The 23,312-nt window shown below is 41.7% G+C and overlaps 1 protein-coding gene across 1 annotated transcript; it reads left to right on the top strand.

The window, feature by feature from the left end:
- Nucleotides 1-983: 983 nt before the first annotated feature.
- LOC103177013 (mitogen-activated protein kinase 12) lies at nt 984-23,137 on the top strand. Its single transcript, XM_007890941.2, has 12 exons — nt 984-1,219; nt 2,345-2,474; nt 10,551-10,609; nt 12,840-12,951; nt 13,564-13,593; nt 15,635-15,682; nt 15,955-16,069; nt 17,166-17,237; nt 19,030-19,109; nt 21,049-21,127; nt 21,257-21,430; nt 21,997-23,137. The coding sequence occupies exons 1-12, from the start codon at nt 1,107-1,109 to the stop codon at nt 22,068-22,070; spliced, it is 1,086 nt and encodes a 361-aa protein (XP_007889132.1). The 5' UTR covers nt 984-1,106; the 3' UTR covers nt 22,071-23,137.
- Nucleotides 23,138-23,312: the final 175 nt, after the last annotated feature.

Raw genomic sequence — 23,312 nt, 5'->3', positions numbered from 1 at the left:
GTGGGTGGGGGGTGTGGGTGTGTGTGTGTGGGGGTGTGTGTGTGGGGGGTGGGAGTGGGAGTGTTGTTAACGAGAAAGCGAATGGAACAAACTTCTGATACCAAAGAGGGAAACGGAAAGTGACAAACCTCTGCCGTGAGACAAAAGGGGGTCCGAGAGCTCAGGGCTCTCATTCATACACAGTCCATAATCACCGGATCCACAGGGAACGTCCAAACACACACACACAGCACCAAACATACACCAAACACACACCAAACACACACACAGCACCAAACACACACACACACACAGCACCACACACACACACACACACAGCACCAAACACACAGCACCAAACACACACACACAGCACCAAACACACACACACACACAGCACCACACACACACACACACACAGCACCACACACACACACACACACACACAGCACCAAACACACAGCACCAAACACACACACACAGCACCAAACACACACACACACAGCACCAAACACACACAGCACCAAACACACACAGCACCAAACACACACACACACACACAGCACCAAACACACACACACACACAGCACCAAACACACACCAAACACACACAGCACCACACACACACACACACACAGCACCAAACACACAGCACCAAACACACACCAAACACACACCAAACACACACACAGCACCACACACACACACACACAGCCCAAACACACACACAGCACCAACACACACACACACACACAGCACAAACACACACACACACACACACACACAGCACCAAACACACACACACACACACAGCACAAAACACACACACACACACACACACAGCACCAAACACACACACACACACACAGCACCACACACACACACACACACACAGCACCACACACACACACACACCACACAGAGAGCGAGTGAGTGAGTGAGAGAGAGAGAGTGAGAGATCTCTTCGGAGAGGGGGAAAGAGACAGAGAGAAGAGGAGGAGGAAGGAAGGAAGGAGGGGAAGGGAGGAGAGATAGAGAGAGAGAGAGGAGGTATTTGTTTCCTTCCTGACGTGGAAGACTTGGGTCCACCTGAGTTTGGAGAGTCTGAGCGTTTCCCTGTGGGGGCCATGACCACCAGGAAGGGTTTCCACCGTCAGGACATTAACAAGACGGTGTGGGAGGTCCTGGACAGGTACTCGGGGCTCGAGGCTGTGGGGTCCGGAGCCTATGGGGCTGTTTGGTGAGTGAATGTCCCTCTCAGGGCTCTTGTGCTGCTTTACTTCCTTCAGCTTCTGTGCAGTTGGGTTTTTTTTCGTGTGTCTGTCTGTGTGTGTGTGTGTGTGTCTGTGTGTGTGTGTCTGTCTGTGTGTGTGTGTGTGTCTGTCTGTGTGTGTCTGTGTGTGTGTGTGTGTCTGTCTGTCTGTGTGTGTGTGTGTGTCTGTCTGTCTGTCTGTCTGTGTGTGTGTCTGTGTCTGTGGTTTTATTTGACTCCCACTTGAAGCTCAAAAAAATCTGCACTCTCTTCTCTTGTCGATTCTTCAGCAATTCGATCAGTCCATTTATTTGTGAATCCAGATTTTTCTCTCTCTCTCTCTTTTTTTTCTCTTTTTTCTCTCTTTCCCTTTCCCTTTCCCCTCCCTCTCTCTTTCTCTCTCTCTCTCCCCCTTCCCCCTCTCCCTCTCTCCCTCCCTCCCATCCCATGGTCAGCAAACGCACCTAAAATGTTCTTTCACAATGGTTTTTTTTTAAATTTAAAAGCAATTGGCTTAAAAACTGCAAACCAACCACTCTTCCGGGGTTTCAGGAAGTTTGAAAAGCTGAATTATTTATTAATTGTTGCCTGTGTGAGTGTGTGTGTGTGTGTGTGTTCTGTGAGTGTGTGTTGCGTGTGTTGTGTGTATGTGTTGTGTATGAGTGTGTATGTGTTGTGTGTGTGTGAGTGTGTGTGTTGTGTGAGTGTGTGTTGTGTGTGAGTGTGTTGTGTGTGTGTTGTGTGAGTGTGTGTTGTGTGAGTGTGTGTTGTGTGTGTGTGAGTGTGTGTTGTGTGAGTGTGTTGTGTGTGTTGTGTGAGTGTGTGTGTTGTGTGTGTATGTGTTGTGTATGAGTGTGTGTATGTTGTGTGTGAGTGTGTATGTGTTGTGTGTGTGTATGTGTTGTGTGTGAGTGTGTGTATGTGTTGTGTGTGTGTGTGTGTTCTGTGAGTGTGTGTTGTGTGTGTGTTGGGTGTGTGCATATATGTGAATGTGTTGCGAACCTATGCCTCTCTCTCTGTGTGTCTCTCTCTCCCTTTAAGTGTTATCTCACGGCGCCTTTGAAACAATTCACTGGTTTATGATCCCTGTTGTTTGGTTTCCCCTCCAAACAGCTCAGCGATTGATAAGAGAACTGGGAACAAAGTAGCCATCAAGAAACTCTACCGTCCATTTCAGTCTGAGCTGTTTGCTAAGAGAGCTTACAGGGAACTCCGCCTCCTCAAGCACATGAAGCACGAAAACGTAAGGGTATCAATACACTGGATTGTCATAAAGCGCTCAGATCCCACCAATAACTGGGCTTTTTCAAATGGAAACCATCCCATGTCTCTCTGTGTATCACTTTTGCTTTGAAACTCACACACAAACTCACTCACTCACTCACTCACTCACTCACTCACTCACTCACTCACTCACTATCGCTCACTCTCACCAGGCAAAGTCAGCCTCAGCAGGTTTGTTTTCAGGCTCCCTCTCTCTGTCAATGAATTACTTCCTCAGTTGGATAGGTTGGGTTGTAAAATAGTAACAACAACAATAATAATGCTTGCATTTGATATAGCGCCTTATCACGTTGTTGAGGCGTCTCAAAGCGCTTCACGGAATATATTGCAAATGATAAGAATAATAATCCTTGCATTTGATGTACCGCCTCATCACGTCGTGGAGACGCCTCAAAAGGGCTTCACGGAATACACTTTAATTGTAGTGACTGTGCATTTTGTGGGAGAAACGAGTGAAGTAGTGCTTTACTCAGTGCTAGCTGCTCTTTGGGCTGCAAATCAGCATTATTTTCACTTTCGAAAGCAGAGTTGAAATTTAATGCAGTGGTAAATTTTGAATGCACCTCTTTTTGTTTGTTCCCCTTTTGAGTCAATTAGGTACTTAACCAGTTAAGTAACCAGTGGCTGTCCCGTCATCTAATTGGGAGAAGCTGCCTCGCAGAACGTAGCTACTGAGCTTAACTGTTCCAGGCAATGAAGGAGGTCTACACTGTAAGTTCAGTGTAAAGTACTGTGCGAATCCTCTTGTATGTTGTGAAGTGTGAAGGGATTCTCTTTGATAGGAAATATAAAGGAGTCAACTATTTCCCGGATATTATAATAATGATCCTTGCATTTGATATTGGGCCTTATCACGTCTTCAAGGTATCTCAAATCACTTCACAGAATATACCGTAAAGTGAATTGACTGTACATTTTGTGGGCAAAACACAACAGCCAATTGTGCACAGCAGTGTCCCACAAACAGTCGTGGATTGAGTCACCGAATTATTGTTATTTATTTTAAAGGAATTATTACCCGGATGATAAGAATCTGTGAGGGGTAAAGGAACAAAGAGAACTGGTAATTAAAATTCACAAAACTTTAAAACTAGAAGCACCGGTGGACAAGGTCATGCTGTGTGCAATTGGCTGCTGCGTTTCACCCACAAAATATACAGGGAGTATTCTGAGTATTTATCGTATATTTGTTGAGTCTTGTAGCAGATTGGTTAGAGGACTCGCCTCGCAGGAGAGAGGATCTGGGTTTGATTACCTGGCAGAGTGAAACTTGAGGCAAGTTTCCTTACACCACAAGCCTCTGTTTATCTAGCAGTAAGTAGGAACCTGGTTATTAGTCGATTGACGGATCGTTTTTCTGAGTGTAATAATCACTTCAAACACTTTAAAAAATACTAATAATTTGGTCACTCAATCCACGTTTGCTTGTGGGACAAATGCTGTGCACAATTAACTGCCGCGTTTCGTCCACAAAATATACAGTGAAGCTCTTTGAGACGTGATAAATCGCTATATCAAATGCAAGGATTATTATTAATAATATAAAGAACCACATAGAGTTCTGGACTTTATATCCAAAGTAAAACAGCACAAAACTTAAGGAAGTAATGTTAGCTTTATTTAAAACCTTTGGCTGGAACACATTTGATGTACAGTGGTAGCTGTCCAACAAGAAAGATATTGTAGCAATGGAGAGAATGCAGCATTGATTTAAAAGAATATTACCAGACATGAGAGGATACGAGTATGGAGAAGCACTTATTTCTTTGGAGAGGAAACGTTCGCCCACAAATATACAGTCAATTCACTTTACAGTATATTCTGTGAAGCGCTTTGGGACATCCTCCCGACGTGAAAAGCGCTATATCAAATGCAAGGATTATTATTATTATTATTATATTATTTGAGAGAGACCTGATAAAGGGGTTTAAAATAATGAAAGGGTCTGAAGTAGACATAAATAGAAATTCCATTTCTTCTTGAATCCATAACTGGGATTGGGGGAGATTAATTATGATAACCAAGAGCAGAACTGAAAGAGAGTTTACGAGGAACTTCTTGACCCAGAGGGAGGTGATAATTTGAAACTCTACCACAAGCTGTGGTTGAAGCAGGAAGAATCAATGCATTTTAATAGGAAGTTTGGTGCATATATGATGGAGTAGGAAATAGGGGCAGAGAGGGAGTAGATTAAGGTGAGTCGAGGTTTGTGTAGAGTTTAAACAGTAGGTGCTTGGCACTGTTCAAAAAGAGAAGGGAGTTTCTGCTGCTTTCCTGGCCAACAGTCCCCCAAATAAAATTGGTCACTCACTCCATGGTTGCTTGTGGGACATTACTGTGTGCAAACTGCGCTGATAGGCTTAGTCATAAATACGAGCGTGGCCTGTTTCTGTGCTGTATATTCTATGTAAATCTATGTAAAAATGACTGCCACATTTGTGCACAAAATACACAGCCGCTGCACTTTAGAGTATCGCCTGCAAAACGCTTTGAGACGTCTCAATGACATGATAAGCCTCTATATCAAATGCAAGGTTTTTTTTAATCACAGAATAGTTCTGTGAAACTCTTTGAGACATTTTCCTGACATGAAATGTGCTACTGTATATCATATGCATGGATTGTTATTTTAAACACCGGCAGGAACTAGTTGCATCAAATGGCCTGTTTTTATCCAGTGGATTCTATAAGTATTTCTGTGTTTCCCTTCGGTGCTTTGTGAGTGAGTAAGATAGACTACAGATGCCCAAATTTCTTAAACACATATTCAGAAATGGATCAAAAACCAGGCATTAAAAAGTAGCCATTGTTAATTTAACTTCTTCACTGGTATAGAGTTGCTGCTTTGCCTGGCCAGAGTTTGTACTCTCTGCCTGTTCAGATGTACATTAAAGATTCAATGCACTATTCGAAAAGGAGTTTCTTCAAGTCCTGTCCTGACCGACAGTACCTCAGATGAAACTGGTCATTCAGTTTACTTGGTGTTTGTGGTTATTGCTGTCTGCAAATTGGCTGCTGCATTCACCAACAAATGCACAGCCAATACACTTTACAGTACTTCCTGTTCAGTATGACCACTGCAACCAATTTGCAAGGCAATGTCCCACAAACAGATATGAAGTGAATGACTAGTTGAAGACTTTCTTAATTTTAGGGATTGTTGGCTAGGACACTGGGAGAAACTCCATACTCTTTTCAAATATTACAATAGGATCTTTAAGGTCCACCTTAATAAGCAGACAGGACCTCAGTTTAACATCTCATTCGAAGAACATTACCTCCCAACAATACAGAAGACACCCAGTTCTGCACTAGAGTGGCTGTAGATTATGAATTCCAAGAGCTGACAGGAGGTGTGGATTCATAACCTTCTGAGTCAGAATTGAGAGTGTGACCACTGACTGGTAGATTGAGAAGTTGTGCATGGAAGCAAAGCTGATTGGGGATGTGACATATTTGGCGTTGTGCTTGAGTCACTTTGAATTGCGTGTCTTTCTTTTTTTTATCCGCATTAAAAATTAATTAATTTTAGTAGAGCTACCCAGTTCAGCTTTCTGGTGCTTTTTATCTAGAGAAAGGCCACTACCCTACGATAAATCAATCAATGTGATTACTTTGGCTGTACATATGCATTAGGAGCAAAAATATCTTGAAAGGGAAAACCTAAAATATAAATCTGAAAGGGTGGAAGAAGTCCACACAACAAATAACAAGTCCGTCATCTTAAATTCAATTGGTTTCGATTCAAGAAATAAAATAAAAAATTCAGAGAACAGCTTTCTGTATTGAACTGGAGGAGCAGTGCGGCTATTGAAATGGAGTTCAGTAAAACATCTCTGTATTTGGTCTTGTGAGTATCTCTAAAGACAGTGACAGCCTCTTTGTTCCGTCTGTGTTAGGTAGCAGTGTTCAGTGTCAAGGCCCTGTTGCCATAGTAATGTCTTTAGGTTGTTTTAGGCTGTTCCCACACTTGTTGAAACCTTCATTACCTCCATCATTGAGTTTTTTTTAAAGATAGCGAGCTGCGATAAAGTATCCTGCAAAAAAAAAATTCAGTGTTTCGGAAAATGTTAATTTTAATAGGGCAATTTATGAATAATCATGAGCTAAAATCTACAGTTAGGAATAAGTTGTTGAAGTCGGTCCTCTTTACAATTAACACAGCAGAATTGCAGCATTAGGAAGCATAGGTACATGTACTGACAATTTTGCTTGTATAGAAGTTGAATGCATTTGTTAGAAATCAAATTCTCATTGACTGAAACCGAGGCAGGCAGGTTTTCTTCAGTTGTACTACAATTGTTTCAATGACAATTCAAACAGATTGCACTTTTTGTTTGGATTGCACCATGAATACTTCAAGCACAGTGTTGTTAAAAAATGGGCTCAATGATGGGCTCGGGAAAATCATTCCAGGGTTCTCAATTCTGAAGCCCCAAATTCTTTGTTGTCTTGGGCCTTAAAACCTTTGTTTTAAAATTTAATTGTGTAGAACTGGAAATTTTTGAAGTCTTTCTAAATTTGCGAGTGATTCTTGAAACAAATTGTGGAAACCTGTCTTCTAAATTGAGACAATTCCAGAATTTTACAGCATTGTTGAATATTTACATTTTAAAATTAGGGCATTTTCTGACATTGTGCTTAGTTCCACTTATTTCACACAATGATACATACCATTGAGGAGTCTTGTAGCTCAGTGGTTAGAGCACTCGCCTCGCAAGCGAGAGACCTGGGTTCAATTCCCGGCAGGGCGAGATGTTGGGCAAGTTTCCTTACTCCACACGCCTCTGTTTACCTAACAGTAAGTAGGAACCTGGTTGTTCGTCGATTGAGCCAACATCATTGAACCTGCCATCTTGAGAATTGCGGCTTTTCTGTGCCAGTTTGCGGAATACCCGCTTAACTCAATTTAGTCAATCTGAGTGAAGCCGGTGTCCCATGAATTGTCACTGAAACACCGAAACATAATGGTGGTGTCGAAATCTTAGGACCAGTCTAGGGCTCAACCATATGGGGAGGTGGTGGTCGGGAGAGGAGGTTTCACACCTGTGTACAGTTTGCCAGTTATTAACTGGAAATTACAATGTTTCTTACAGTGTTACATTTGATGTAACACGTCGAATCTGGGAAGAAAAGTCAACATTTTCACCATAAGTAGTGAAGTTAAGTTGGGAAGTGGGTGAAGAATTACTTTGAAGACTGATTCAGTGAAGAATATTCACAAAACATCTTATGGTGATCATGGAAAGGTGCCAAAGGTCGGGGGAAAGAAAAATAAGGGCCAAGGAGCAAAACAGCGTCTGCCAGCATTCGGCTCCCAAGGTTTCTCACACTTTTTTCATGGATTTGGGGGAAATCGCAAAAAAAAGGACTTTTGCAAATCTCGTAAACTTGACCCAATTAAAGAACAAATGGAAAGTCTTACTCAAGAATTTGAGATGAACAATACTAGGTGGAGTCATGAAATCCAGTTGCAGTCTTGTAAGTTCCTGCCTAGTTTGTGATCGTGAATCAGTAGCTATTAGATTATGTCACAAGGTATTACAAACATACCATGGAATCAGAAGTGTTCAAATTGCTTTTTGTACTCATCTGATTACCTTATGTGATCGTAGATTTTAAATCAGAACTTGAAAGAGAGGGGATGAGTCGGAGGAGTCAAATGAGGGAATTCCGAGGTGAGGGGAGTAGAATCGGATAAGCACAAATTGATTGGTTTGTGTAAATTTTTTTAGCTATTTAGCTATTTATTCAGCATCTTATGGCAGTCTCAGTAATAATAATAATAATAATAATAATCCTTGCATTTGATATAGCGCTTTTCACGTCGGGAGGACGTCCCAAAGCGCTTCACAGAACACACTGTAAAGTGAATTGACTGTATATTTGTGGGCGAACGCGGCAGCCAATTGCGCACAGCAATGTCCCACAAACAGTCGTAGATTGAAAATGACCAATTTAATTATTGTTTTTGTTTTTTTGGAGGGATTATTATTAGGCGTCTGGTTCCTGAGCCAGGTGGGTAACAGCACAGCCATTCTGGCTCATCGGCAGGACTTGGATGAACAGACCAGTTACTGCGGACAGGGAATCATCATACTCAGCTCCTGTTAACCTTGCAAGCCACGGGTAGTTTGAACGGGTAGGGTGGCCCTAGCTGGACAAGGAGCGGGAAAGCTTGTGGGACAGCAATATCAATGGCAAACTGTGCGGTTTTAGCCGGTTAGACTCCAGCAGTACTCCAACACACACTCTGGGATTCCCCACGCCTCAGCTCTAGCCGACCTGCGCCTAATACGTTCTGGAATTAGGTAATCAGGATGTGTCCCTCCAGAGAGAGAGTGCGCATTCCATTCGAACAATCTATCTCTGGGATTTCCACGTGTAGGTGGGATGCATGTCATTCTCAGTTTGTTTGGATACTCTTAAGCACGGTGATGGATTTCCGCATGTGTCAGACACCCGGCTGACCAAAATATAACTTTCCTAACTACTTCACCAGCTTAGACCATCCAAAGACATTGGTATTTTTGCCATTAAAAGATGAACAATCCTGTCTTGTCCAATGAATTGTTAAACAGGAAGAATTTCCAATGAAATATTTACAGAAGTCTTGTAGTATAGTGGTTAGAGCACTCGGCTCGCAAGCAAGAGGACTCGGGTTTGATTCCTGGGCAGGGCGAAATCTTAGGCAGGTTTCCTTACTCCACATGCCTCTGTTTTTCTAGCCATAAGCAGAAACGCAGTTGTTAGTTGACTGGCAAATTGTTTTTCTGGGGGTAATAATCCCTTCAAAAATAAATAACTAAATGTAATAATAATTTGGTCACTCAAGCCATGACTGTTTGTGGGACACTGCTGTGCGCAATTGGATGCCGTGTTTCACCCACAAGATATAAAGTCAATTCACTTTACAGTATATATATATATATGAAGCGCTTTGAGATGTCTCGAAAACGTGATAAAGCGTTATATCAAATTCAAGGATTATTATTATTTTTATTACTGTTAAATCATACACATAGATACAAGGTGAATAATCTTCAATTTATTTGTTTGCCAAACCTTGAATCAAATGATAACATCAGAATGGAATATAACACTATCCAGTATTTACGATTGTTTCATTGCACATCCTGTTATTAAAACAATGGTTTCCTAACGTTGCACCATAAATAAATAGAGCTGATTCACCCAGTACACACAGGTTATAGATACATTTCGAAGCGTATTAACAACAACACTATATTTATATAACACCCTTCATGTAGAATCAGATTTCTGAGCCCCTCACAATGTCGAGGTTGGTCTCTGAGGTGGGGTGCAGCAGAATGGTTGGGGACCATAATGGTGGTGGAAAAGGTAGGTTTTATGGCAAGAGAGGGGGCAAGACGGAGGGGTCAAGGGAGGGAATTCCAGAGGTCGGGGAAGTAGAATCAGATAAGCACACTTCAATGAAGCGCACAACAACTCTTTCACTTGATGCTGTTACCAGAATTAATTATCTTAATACAGATGCATTGTAAATTGATCAATGTAAAATGGTTGTTTATTATTTGTAATAATAATAATCCTTACATTTGATATAGAGCGTTATCACATTATTGAGACGTCTCAAAGCGCTTCACAGAATATATTGTAAAGTGGATTGACTGTGTATTTGTGGGCGAAACCAGGCTGGTGACGAGAAATAGTTCAAGAGATCATTTTGAGAGGCAGACGAGTATACACAGAAATAAAAGTAAAATCAGAATCTCAAATCTAGAAGCAAGCTAATGATTTTGAAAACTGAAGATTAGAATGATACATGGTTTGTCTTTTGTTTGATGTATTCGTGTCCTATATAATAATAATAATACTTGCATTTGATATAGTGCTTGTTGTTGCAATGTCTTAAAGCTCTTCACAGGATACGCTGTAAAGTGAATTGATTATACTTTGTGGGCAAAACGCAGCAGCCAATTCTGCACAGTATATATTGGGCAACTTATATGAATTCTCAGTTGACTGTAAGCATGTTCTCTTTGCTCTCTAGGTTATTGGGCTGTTGGATGTTTTCACTTCAGATGTGTCCTTGGAGAAATTTCATGATTTGTAAGTATTTACTAAATTTAAAAAACATTTTATGGAGAGAGAGAGAGAGAAAGAGAGAGAGAGGGAGGGGTAAAATCAAAGCTGTCACTTTAAGCTTCAAAATAGTTTGGTTAGTCAATAAGGAATCATTCCTACCCTATCAGCATGAATGACAAACATGAGTCATACCACCCCCCACTTTTGTTTTCTTGGGCCTACAGCAGAGGGCGAAAAGATGATTAAAAGGAAAAACATTATTCGATTAATAAAATAAATCAACAACAACGACGGCTTGCATTTATATAGCTCCTTTCATGCTGGGTAGAATCTCAGAAACACTTATTAATAAGGTTATGACAATTTTATCTAAGCCATTAAAATAACCTTTTATCTTAATTAATAGTTCTTCCCGATGTGAAAGGCACTATACAAATGTAGTTTTGTTGTTCTTCTTCTTCAAAAGCATATTGAAAAGGCTTGACTTTCACCACCGTGACGTAATCTTTGACACTTGGCTCTGACTGATAATCCCCTCCAGTGGATAGTAAGGACCCTATGTGACAAGAATTTGCGGAGCCTAAAGCCTGGTTACTAATCAGTGTGGGCTCACAAAGCAGAACCACTTTTAATTCAGCACTAATTACCACTGGATTGGAGATCTCACACAGAGAAGCCAGAGGGTCACAGTTGTGGGAAGAGGAAGCATTGCTGTGCATCTGACTGTGCTGACAGAGGATCCCAACAGGGAAAGAATGTGTTTCCATTTCTCAGAGCTAACACGCTGTCACCTTGCTGAGCCCAAGGTTCAACAAAAGAAAAGTTGTGAAATATATAGTATGTAGAATTGGGTACAGGATGCTAACAAAGACTGCCAAACACAAGTACGCTTCCAGTCTCTGTAAAGGGCAGAAACACGAGACTAGGAATCATGCAGATGGTAACTTGACATTTGTAGGGAGAAACTGGTGGTCTGTTTTGACATTGTTGATGAATAAGAAGCAAGTACAACTCGGATCTGTGAAATGTAGGTCATGCCTAGCAAATCTGTTGAATTTGAGAATTGTAACTGAAAATTAATAGGTGAAAGTAATGTGATTGCACGTTTAGAAGCATGATAGAACAACTTAGTTATTTAGCAGTTGATGCTCCACCAAGTAACGCCTTCAAAAAAGCAACTGCCTAACAATGATTTTGTAGGGATAGGAGTAAAGACTGTGAAGATGATTCCTGATGATAGTGACGGTAGAGAGGTGGATATTAATAATAATAATCCTTGCATTTAATATAGATCTTTTCGCATCTTCAAGACGTCTCAAAACGCTTCACAGAATATACTGTAAAGTGAATTGACTATATTTGTTGGTGAAGTGCAGCAGCCAATTGCACACAGCAGTGTCCCACAAACAGTCATGGATTGAGTGACAAAATTATTATTGTTTTATTTTGAAGGATTATTATCTCTGAAAAAGTGATCCTCCAATCGACTAACAACCTGGATCCTACTAACTGCTAGGTAAACAGAGACGTGTGGAGTAAGGAAACTTGCCCAACATTTCACCCTGCCAGGAATTGAACCCAGGTCTCTTGCTTGCGAGGCGAATGCTCTAACCACTGAGCTGCAGGACGCCTGATGCCCTTTATTGTCAGTAAAAGGAGTCAGGAGGGAGTTCAATGATGCAGCGATGAGATTGGATTGATATATTTGAACTTTTGAGCAGTCTCACCCTGCTGTATGAAGTTGCCAACCCAGTCCCCAGTTAAAAGAGTAGAGAAGTAGAATGATCGTCTTAGAAGAATGAATGTAGTTGAATCATGAAGGGACCTATTGAACATGGTCTGTGAAAGCAGTGGGTGGGCTTGACGAAGCTTGATGAAGTTTCTATCATGATCTATTCAATGCATGAGCAAAGATTCTGCAAAATATCTTTCTAAACCCATAGCCAATCAAGAGGAAAGTCCCCATTGTCCATCCAGTCTTCCATCCCACATTATTTATGCTTGAACAATTTATTTCCTTGAATGCTACAAAAATATATTTTCTTCCATAGTGTTTCACAGCCAATATTAATATATCATTGAGGCTTAACCCATTCCAAAAAAAACAATCAACAAGCAATCAGTCAAGATCTTCCACGCTGACTACTGATTCTCAGAGCTCAAATAGTTGGATACAGCATTAAATTAATTAATTCTACATTAATTGCCAAATGTGTTGTTGACATGCTCCTTTTATTATTGTTGTATTTTACAGCTATTTAGTCATGCGTTTCATGGGAACAGATCTCGGCAAAATAATGAAGCATGAAAAACTAACTGAAGACCGTATCCAATTTCTGGTCTATCAGATCTTGAAAGGCCTAAAGGTCAGTTTGCCCTGATGCTGTTAAGTTTGGCTGTGCATTTCTGATACTAGTGAAGATCTTCTTCTCATCAATTTTATAGTGATCAATATTAATCAATCTGGAATATGACTGGAATATCTGGTATCCAGTATACAATTGTGAGTGTGTGACTTTTAATGGGATTATTAACTACCCTATTGTGCACTGTACTGACTGTCGACTGCATATAATGAGCTAGCTGCAATTATTTGTCTCTAGAGTACAATTGTCTGCCTGTTCAGGTGGATGTGAAAGATCCCACGACACTTTATGAACAAAGAATGGAGTTTCTTCTGATGGCCTGGCTGTAAAACCCTCCTGATATATCAGTCATTTACTTCATGGCTGTTTCTGGAAGCTTACAGTGCACAAATGCCTACCGTACTTGCTCATAAGGCTTGTCACTGGACTTGACAGCAACTCTTTTTGATATGTTTTGAGACATTTCGATGTTATAGATGCAGTATGAAATGTGAGGATTGTTATTATTGTAAATGGGATTTAGTGTGGAAGGAGAAGGGAATCTTATGACACAACAAAGAATATCCAGATGTGTTTTATTACAACAAAAATTGCTTTCCTTCTTTTTAACAGTATATCCATTCTGCAGGGATCATTCACAGGGTAAGCCCTCCTTCCTGTACTTTTATGATTAGAAAAGAAATCCGCAATGCAGTTTAATAACTTTTCATTTCAAAAGTAAAGGTGAAATATTGGTCTTGACGTGAGGTCGAATAAACTTGATCATATCTGCTAACAGAATTGTTTCGTCAAAATTCAATTTAAGGGAAGACAAGGACATGCCCGATATAGTTCTATTCAACTTATTTCCCCTAGTTATAGAAAGGAAATGTAAATTCCATTTATATAAATTTCACTTTTATTATAAAATCCTCTTTCTTAACAACAACAACAAGATTCCATTTATTGAGCGCCTTTCACGTCGGGAGGACGTCCCAAGGTGCTCGCGTACAGTTGGGTCAGGACCCGAGCAAGGGGGAAATGGTCATGGTGAGGGGAGGGAAGGGAGGGAGCGAGGAGGGGGTAGAGAGTCAAGAGAGGAGCTGAAGGCACGGTCAAAGAGAAAGGTCTTGAGACCGGCCTTGAAGGAGGAAAGAGAGGAAGCGGCGAAGGCACTGGGGGATATAGTTCCAGAGCCTCGGGGCTGAGAGGCTGAAGGCCCGGCCACCGATGGTAGGGCGGTTGGGGCGGGGGATGTGGAGCAGACCGGAGCCGGAGGAACGGAGGGTACGGGCAGGTAGGTAGGGGGATAGTAGGTCGGAGAGGTAGGAGGGAGCAAGGCCGTGAATGGCCTTGTAGGTGAGGATGAGGATCTTGAATTCAAAACCTCAGGCAAGTTTTCTTACTCCACAAACCTCTGGTTATTGAGCTGTAAGTAGGAACCTATTTTTTGATCAATTGGCAGATTGCTTTCCAGGGGTAATAATGTCTTCAAAAAGTATAATTTGGCCCCTCAAATCCTTGACTGTTTGTGTGACACTGCCATGTGCAATTGATTATGGAGTTTCTCCCACAAAGTGTGCAGTCAATTCATTTTACAGTATATTCTGGGAAGCGTTTTGATAAGGCGCTATGTCTAATGCAAGGATTATTATTATATTATGTAAAATACAGTGTTTACATTGTGATGTGCTTTGAGACGTCCTTTCGACTTGAAAGGTACTACATCAAATGAAAAGATGATTATTATTTTATTATTAATGGCTCGTTGGGAGTGGCTCTTAAGATATAGATTCCTCCTCAGTTGTACTACCTTCTCTCCTTCATGGGGTGATGGGTGTTTTACTCTAAACCTTCCCCACCCCTTTGAAGCAGCTCTTGTCTCCATTCATTCCCACTGCCGTAAACTGCAGCCCACAAGTGCTCCCATACAGTCTCTGGAAGTCTGCTAATTGCAATTTTAATCGCAGTCTCAATCATGGGGCTCTTGGCGAACAGATCCTGTTAGATATACCTTGACTGGCAGCAGTTTCTGCATAGCATTGGCCTTTGGTCATTTACCAAGCCCTTTGGATACTGTTTGCATAACCTGTGAAAATACAGCAGAAAGTGTGTGTGTGTGTGTGTGTGTTTATAGTTATATTGAAGTTACTCATTTACCTTATATAGGAGTCTTACTGAAGTTTCATTGCATGTAAAGCAGACACTAATAAAAAAAGATTTCTGAGATTGGTTCTCACTGAATTCTCACTGGTTCTCACTATGGAGTCCTGTAGCTCAGTGGTTAGAGCACTCGCTTTGCAAGCGAGAGACCTGAGTTCAATTCCAGGCAGGGCGAAACCTTGGGCAAGTTTCCTTACTCCACACGCCTAATAATAATCCCTCCAAAAAAAAACCAAAAAAAAAAAAACAATAATAAAAAAAAAAATTGGTCATTTTCAATCTACGACTGTTTGTGGGACATTGCTGTGCGCAATTGGCTGCCGCGTTCGCCCACAAATATACAGTCAATTCACTTTACAGTGTGTTCTGTGAAGCGCTTTGGGACGTCCTCCCGACGTAAAAAGCGCTATATCAAATGCAAGGATTATTATTATTATTATTATTATAATTCAAGTGATTTAAAAATACTTTTACTGAAGTATGAAATTAGTCTCTCTCTCTGCCTGTCCTAACTTGAGCCTTTAACATTCAATCTTGTCAGGATCTTAAACCTGGTAATCTGGCTGTCAATGAAGATTGTGAATTAAAGGTAAGATGCCCATTTGCAGTTCAAACCATTTGATAGGAAATCACTGTAAATTCCACTGCAAAATGACCACATACATTTACAGAATTATCTATAATTTCACTCCGCTTACACATTACGGGTTTTGATTTTGCTACGAAGATCCACATTGATTTTATGTCAAGTTGTTGATTCTGTTGTTTTTTTAAAAGATTTTCATAAAATAATAATAATGATAAGGCGTTATATCAAATGCAAGGATTATTATTATTATTATTTTCATTCATTTTTTGCAGATACTTGATTTTGGCCTGGCAAGACATGCAGATCAGGAAATGACTGGTTATGTTGTGACCAGGTGGTACAGAGCACCAGAGATCATACTTAACTGGATGCACTACACTCAGACAGGTATTGTTGAAGGCTTGCAAGCAGTTCACAAATGAGATTAGAAACCACACCACTGCTCAGTGTGTAAAACATAAAATAATTCTGATGTGTTAGTTTTTACCTCTCTTCTCTCCTAAAAGCTCAAAGGTGTGGGTGGAGTATTTCCTCCACATGTCGCAGCAGATACTTCACACAAAGGAATCACTTATCATTGTGAATGGTAGTTGATAGTTGGTCGCATGCTTCAGTCAGGTTGTGGGTTTAAGTTCCACCTCGGGACTTTGACCTCTCAAAACTAAAGTAGTGTTGCATTGCCAAAAGCACAGTCCTTCAGGTGAGATGTTAATCTGAAGTCTCATCTGCCTGTCCAGGTGGAGTCCTGTAGCATATTGATTAGAGCACTCGCCTCACAAGCAAGAGGACCCAGGTTCGAATCCTGGGCAGGGCGAAACCTTAGGCAAGTTTCCTTCCTCCACACGCCTCTGTTTACCCAGCAGTAAGTAGGAACCCTCTTGTCAGTCGATTAGCGAATCGCTTTCCAGGGGTAATAATCCCTTTAAAAAAATTCTAAATAAAATTAACGACTCTTTGTGGGACATTGCTGTGCGCAATTCGCTGCCACATTTTGCCCACAAAATATACAGTCAATTCACTTTACAGTGTCCCCTGCATGATAAGGCGCTATATCAAATGCAAGGATTATTATTGTTATGTTCAAAATCCGTGGCACGGTCTCATGACCAACAGTCCACCAGATAAAATTCACCATTCACTTCATGGCTGTTTGTGAGACATTGTTGAGTGCAAACCGGCTGATGTGCTACAAACCTACAGTCACTACTCTACAGTAAATTCCCTGTGAAGTACTTTGAGACGTTTTAACAAATACAGTAAATGATGCAGTGTTTGCCAGACAGTTTCACTGTGGAAGAGGGAGGGGCATTAATGATTGTAATTTATGGCAGTAAAACAGCCTCGTTGTAAAGGGCTCACACATGTAGAATGGCTAAATGGCCAGGTAAGAGCTGTGCTTTCCAATACTGGAAACCATCGATTACATTCAAGTGAATCAATCTTTCGTTTTTTTTAACTAACGTTATTACTTTCTCATTTGCAGTCGACATGTGGTCTGTTGGCTGCATCATGGCAGAGATGATTGTAGGTCGACCTCTCTTTAAGGGCAACGATCGTATCCTTTGTAAACCATAGGAGGCTATCCCTGTTATTCACTGATAAATGCAATGGTCCCAGCTTTTAGTCAGGTCAAGAAAAAAAAGTGTTTCGATCAGGTTAAGAGCTCCTAGACACTCTGTCACTCAAACTAGACTTAAAAATGCTGTTTCCTTTCTTCCTCATATCCGCGCCACAACTGGCAACTCCTTCCACCACCTCCGGAACATCGCCAGACTACGGCACTACCTCACCCCTCACGCTGCTGAAACTCTGGTCCACACCTTTATCACCTCAAGGCTGGACTATGGGAACTCTCTCCTCGCCGGCCTTCCCGGCACCTCCCTCCACAAGCTGCAGGTCATTCAGAACTCTGCAGCTCGTGTACTGTCCCGCACCAGGCTTCGGGACCACATCACTCCCACCCTCACTCACCTCCACTGGCTCCCCATCCCCCAGAGGATCGAATTCAAGATCCTCATCCTCACCTACAAGGCCATTCACGGCCTTGCTCCCTCCTACCTCTCCGACCTACTATCCCCCTACTTACCTGCCCGTATCCTCCGTTCCTCTGGCTCCGGTCTGCTCCACATCCCCCGCCCCAACCGCCCTACCATCGGTGGCCGGGCCTTCAGCCTCTCAGCCCCGAGGCTCTGGAACTCCATCCCCCAGTGCCTTTGCCGCCTCCTCCCTTTCCTCCTTCCTCGTGGAGTCCTGTAGCTCAGTGGTTAGAGCACTCGCTTTGCAAGCGAGAGACCTGAGTTCAATCCCAGGCAGAGGGCGAACCCTTGGGCAAGTTTCCTTACTCCACACAGAGCCTAATAATAATCCCTCCAAAACAAAAACAATAATAAATTGGTCATTTTCAATCCATGACTGTTTGTGGGACATTGCTGTGCGCAATTGGCTGCCGCGTTCGCCCACAAATATACAGTCAATTCACTTTACAGTGTGTTCTGTGAAGCGCTTTGGGACGTCCTCCCGACGTGAAAAGCGCTATATCAAATGCAAGGATTATTATTATTATTCAAGGCCGGTCTCAAGACCTTTCTCTTTGACCGTGCCTTCAGCTCCCCTCTCGACTCTCTACCCCCTCCTCGCTCCCTCCTTTCCCTCCCCTCACCCTGACCATTTCCCCCCTGCTCAGTTCCCGACCCAACTGTCCAGCGCCTTGGGATGTCCTCCCGACGTGAAAGGCGCTCTATAAATGAAATCTTGTTGTTGTTGTCTTGTTGTTATCTTCAGCAACAAGTGGATCACATCTCTAACTCTTAACTCTCTGGAAAAATACGAGGGATATGCAACATTCAACCACTCGGTTAATTACAGAATGTAGAGGGAAGAGCTATGAGGATTTTCCTTTCTTGAACTGAGAAAGCCAACGAGAATATAGAGATATTTTATTTGGATCATAATTTTTTTTCCTAACTATGTAGGACATTCAGGAAAAAAAGGATTTTATTTTCAAATAAGGAGAACAGGATCTGCTAATCAAAACAAAAAAAAAATAACCATCAGCCAATTTAAATCTGGAGCAAATAGCATCAGAATTGATTCGGGGCAGGAGCAAGTCTTGACTAATAAATATTTATAACTTGGTGAGAGTCATTAGGTATGTCTGATGTTATGTTTCCTGGTGTCTCCTATAGTAGCATTCACAATAGAGCCCAAGCTGTAAAAGGAACTTGTGCTATGCGATCACAGAGGGTTGGGAAATCTGATTCATGTTAATTTCACATCAGGATATTTTTCCCCCGAGCAATTTTGCTCAAATTCCTCAGACAACTTGATCCTTGACCTATAGTTTCCAGATCTGGATCAGCTGACGGAAATAATGAAAGTAACAGGCACACCCACGGCAGACTTCATCCACAAGCTACAAAGCCAAGATGTAAGCAGAACATTGCAGAATTTTTCAACAGAAAGCTTCATATTTATTTGTAATTCCTCACTGTTTTCTGAGACACTACATTGCATGATGGACGCTATATAAGTGGAATTTGTTGTTGTATAACTGTGGTTTGACATATAACACTTTCCTTTGCTGGAATTCTAGGGGTAATGGATTCACACAAGACTTCTGTGTCTGCATTTCCCAGTGCAGACTGGAATGTAGCCAGCATTGATCTGAAATATCTGGCAATCTTTACATTGGTTTTCAGCCCTTTCAGCATATCTTGGATCTCTACTTTTGACCATTCTATCCTCCTCCACTGTCTCTCCTCTCAGTTCAACCTTCAAAGACCTGCCCTTGCCTGGTTCAAATCCTACCTCTTCCACCGTCACTTTCAAAGCCCTCCATGGCCTTGCTTCTCCCTATCTCTGTGACCTAACCCTTACCAACTTGTCCGCTCCCTCCACTCAGCAGGCTCTGGCCTGCTTCACATCCCATGCCTCGCCCGCCACACTATTGGCGGGTGGCCCTTCAGCCTCTCTGCCCCCCCCTCTGGAACTCCATCCCACGAACAGCTTCCCCAGCAGCACCTTCCTGCGTGGCATCCCACAAGGCTCTGACCCTCTCCTTTTCAACATCTACACGCTCCCCTTTGGTGACATCATCCGCAGACACGGGGTCACCGCCACATGTATGCGGAAGACACCTAACTCTACCTCCCTGCCTCCACCCTCAACTCCAGGACCACTGCTGTCCTCACAGACTGTCTGTCAAACATCAAGTCCTGGATGAGAGCTCACCATGAGAGTCCAACTTTGCCCCTGCTAGTGGCTGCCGCCATTGTGGTTTCAGATCGTGAAGTAGTGTTCACTGCCTCGTTGCACAATACCTCATGAACATAACTCAATCGTCCCAAGTTAGGCTGGTAATGAATGACACACCATTATTTGCAATCAAGCTGAAGCTCACCCCTTGTGCCAGAGCTAGGGAGGGGGTGGGATCCGGGGTAGGAGTACCTAGTTGAAGGGCCCCCAATAACACCATCTTGCTTGCGTCAATCATCCTCCTAATTGTCACGGAACTATACATTGTTTAGCCAGCTTCGGCCTGGCAGTCCAATCCAACCTATTTTCATGCCACATCTACTCCTACGATACAGGGTCAAGAGCCATAACCTTAACTGCATTTTGCGATCAGTGAATTGCCTGCGTGGCTGTTTCAGGTCATCATGTTCTCTCTTTGAACCTGTTAATTACATTTAATGTTGTTTTCCTGTCACAGCAAGAAAATGATCTGCTGAAGCAGAGGTGTTACCATAACAACAAATGCATGTCGCCTGCAGAAGCAACAGACTGCATAAGCAACAGACTGCACCAGGCAGATCTATTATTAGCTGATGCTAAACGAAACTGCTTACACTTCACCTTTATTTTAGGAAGCCAAACAATGGAAAAAAAATACTGCAGGCTGATATGCCATGGGGTCAGTTTTGCAGTATTTCCTAACGTGATACCTTCATTAAGAAATCCAAAAAGGGACGTCTTTCCATGGTGAAGGACTGCAGAGGCCGACTCTGAATATGTATTGAGTTGGAGCAGCATTCCTGAGTCTCTGTCACACGCTTTCAGGATTCATAGTCAAGAAATCCCATTAAGAAATATTTCATAAATACTTCCTTACTATTTCCGCTGATAATGTCAATGATTTGATTATATATTTTCGGATGTCTGTGGTGACATGAGCTTACCACTGCATTTCCCCCACAGTCAACGTTGCAAAAGTGAACACAACGAGTACAATTTACACAATCAAGGTTTCAGCCATTCTGCCCTGCTCACACAGTCTCATTGGCAGAAGTGACCTTCTGCGCTGTAACTTCTATTATTCTATTTTCCATAAGCTTAAAAGCAACTGCTTGTACTTTTGTTCCTTGCAGGCTAAAAATTACATGAAAAGTCTCCCACAACTCCAGAAAAAAGACTTGAAAACTTTTTTTGCGAATGGAAACCAATTGGGTAAGAAAGTGCTTTTCAAGGATTTCTCTTTTCCACAATCAATTCGATGCTCTAGCCATATGCAGCACATCTTTTGGAACTTCCGTCATCCATTATTTTACGTTCTCTTCACTTTTTTTCTCAAACCAGCCGTCAACCTGATGGAAAAAATGCTTGTGTTAGATTCCGATAAAAGAGTGACAGCTGCGGAAGCGTTGGCTTATCCTTACTTTGAGCAATACAGAGAGCCCGAGGAGGAGACAGTGGCTGAGTCTTATGATGACAGTTTTGACAACATGGATTGCACAATCGAAGATTGGAAACGTAAGCACATCTTTAATGCTTGCTTTCCTCTGTGGTGCCTCCGTGGATAGTAGGGCTGATGTGGAGCATCTGACGCTCTTAGCATTCCATGCACTCGCTGCTTTGTTGAATGGGTGGCACATGTGAAGTTGGCTCTCAAGCAGTGAGATAACCAGAGGCTGTCAGTCGAAATCCGTGTGGTCAAGGAGAGTGGGTTTGTTAAAACTTTTAACAAATTTTAATTTAGAATAATCAATTCGATTCCCAGGCAGGGAGAAACCTTGGGCAAGTTTCCTCGCTCCACATGCCTCTGTTTACCTAGCAGTGAGTAGGAGCCTGGTTATTAGTCGATTTCCATGCTGCATTGGGGCAAAATAAATCTCTAGATTTCTTTACATGAATATATTATTGTCTGTCCTCCACCCACTCCATTTCTCATTGGCAGACACTATCATTGTTTATTTCGGTCTCTCGGCTTACTTAGCATTCTGATTTTAAAAATTGTGGTCTGTGGCAACATGAAATTTGTGCAGCTGGTAAAAGTTGGACGTTTTGAAGGAAGAATAAAAGTGCTTCTTTTTCTGCAGGTCACACGTATAAAGAGATGACGAATTTTAAGCCAACAGCAGGAGCGTCAGAGACTAAGGAAACTGCAGTGTAGCCACAGAATGGTACATATAGGATAACACGGAAGAGTATATATTCTTGCAGCAAGCAGCCGTGACGACAATAATTATTTTAGTTGTAATTTGTCTTCAGTGGTTTTGTATAAGGTGTACAGTTACTTTTATTTCATGTCCTTAGCCTGCAGTTCACAGTGAAACTTTACAATCTTTCATTGAATGAAACATAAAAATCTCATCACTGGCGTTCCTTGAAAAAATACCTTAGTTTAGTGTCCATTTTTATTTTGTGTATTCTCTTTACTGCAGATGAAATTCAAATTGCTTGAAACTATAATTGAGAATTGTACATTATAATTGGAAGATTTGTATGAATGCAAGGCCATTCACATCATATTTTCAAGGAAACATTAATTGACAAGACTGAAAAGATGCCATATAATTAATGGACTTGAACAAATTAACGCAATTTCATCCTGCAAACCTCCTTGTTATTTCTGATCTTTATTCTGGTATAGGTTGCTATTTTATACTTTAGTTTGGTTTCAGTTATAATGAACGTTAGAATATGGGACAGAACATTTTTCCGTTCCCTATTCCTGATAAGAGGTGCACTGGAACAGCAATTGTAATCGTTCGAATATTTGATGGGTATTCAAATGTATGTCACGTGATCTAGATTACTACAAACTCTTATGTTTAACCCAGTGGTGGTGCTTTACTCAGTCTTGCTGAATCAGCTTAGATGTGTTCCATAAACCTGCCCAATTAATTCAGTGTTCAATTTCACAAATGTTGCAATGCAGTCCGTTGACTTCTTTCGCTCAGCTCTCGAAAACGTGAAAGAACATTTCAACAGTTTTCTCCATCTAATTTGTCTGCAAAAAACGTCGCCACACTTGAGAGCAGTCACTTGCAAAGTACTTTGAGATATTTTGAAATGTAAGGTGAATCTATAAAAGTTCGGGGGGGGGAAAAATCCCCGATTTGGCCATGTTTATCACCTCCCCCAGGAGGGAACCATCTGGCCAATATTGTGTGGAAGGTGAAATGCGGGGAGATTCTCCTGGAAATAAATTGAATGGTCCATGTGCCTTTTATCATTCTTTTCCTGTCTATCTATCTATGTCGCTATGGTGCTATAAAAATACAAGTTCTTTGAATAACATTTCTATGCCATATTCATTCATTCTGTGTGATTTTACGTGTAATCATTTTCCATGTAAGAACTGGCCTGCTTCTTACCAGTATTCAATCCAATACTTAAAACATTTTTGATA

Source organism: Callorhinchus milii, unplaced genomic scaffold (assembly GCF_018977255.1).
Source record: "Callorhinchus milii isolate IMCB2004 unplaced genomic scaffold, IMCB_Cmil_1.0 Scaffold5, whole genome shotgun sequence".
NCBI lineage: Eukaryota > Metazoa > Chordata > Chondrichthyes > Chimaeriformes > Callorhinchidae > Callorhinchus > Callorhinchus milii.
Note: the sequence above shows the minus strand (reverse complement) of the source record. Positions and strands in the feature narration are given on the sequence as shown.

What these genes read in the sequence shown, in the direction of transcription:
- LOC103177013 (XM_007890941.2), top strand. Translation starts at nt 1,107, where the DNA reads ATGACCACCAGGAAGGGTTTCCACCGTCAGGACATTAACAAGACGGTG. An exon ending in GGAGCCTATGGGGCTGTTTG is followed by an intron (nt 1,220 to 2,344) that starts GTGAGTGAATGT and finishes CCCTCCAAACAG; the next exon opens with CTCAGCGATTGATAAGAGAA. An exon ending in TGCGAATGGAAACCAATTGG is followed by an intron (nt 21,128 to 21,256) that starts GTAAGAAAGTGC and finishes TTCTCAAACCAG; the next exon opens with CCGTCAACCTGATGGAAAAA.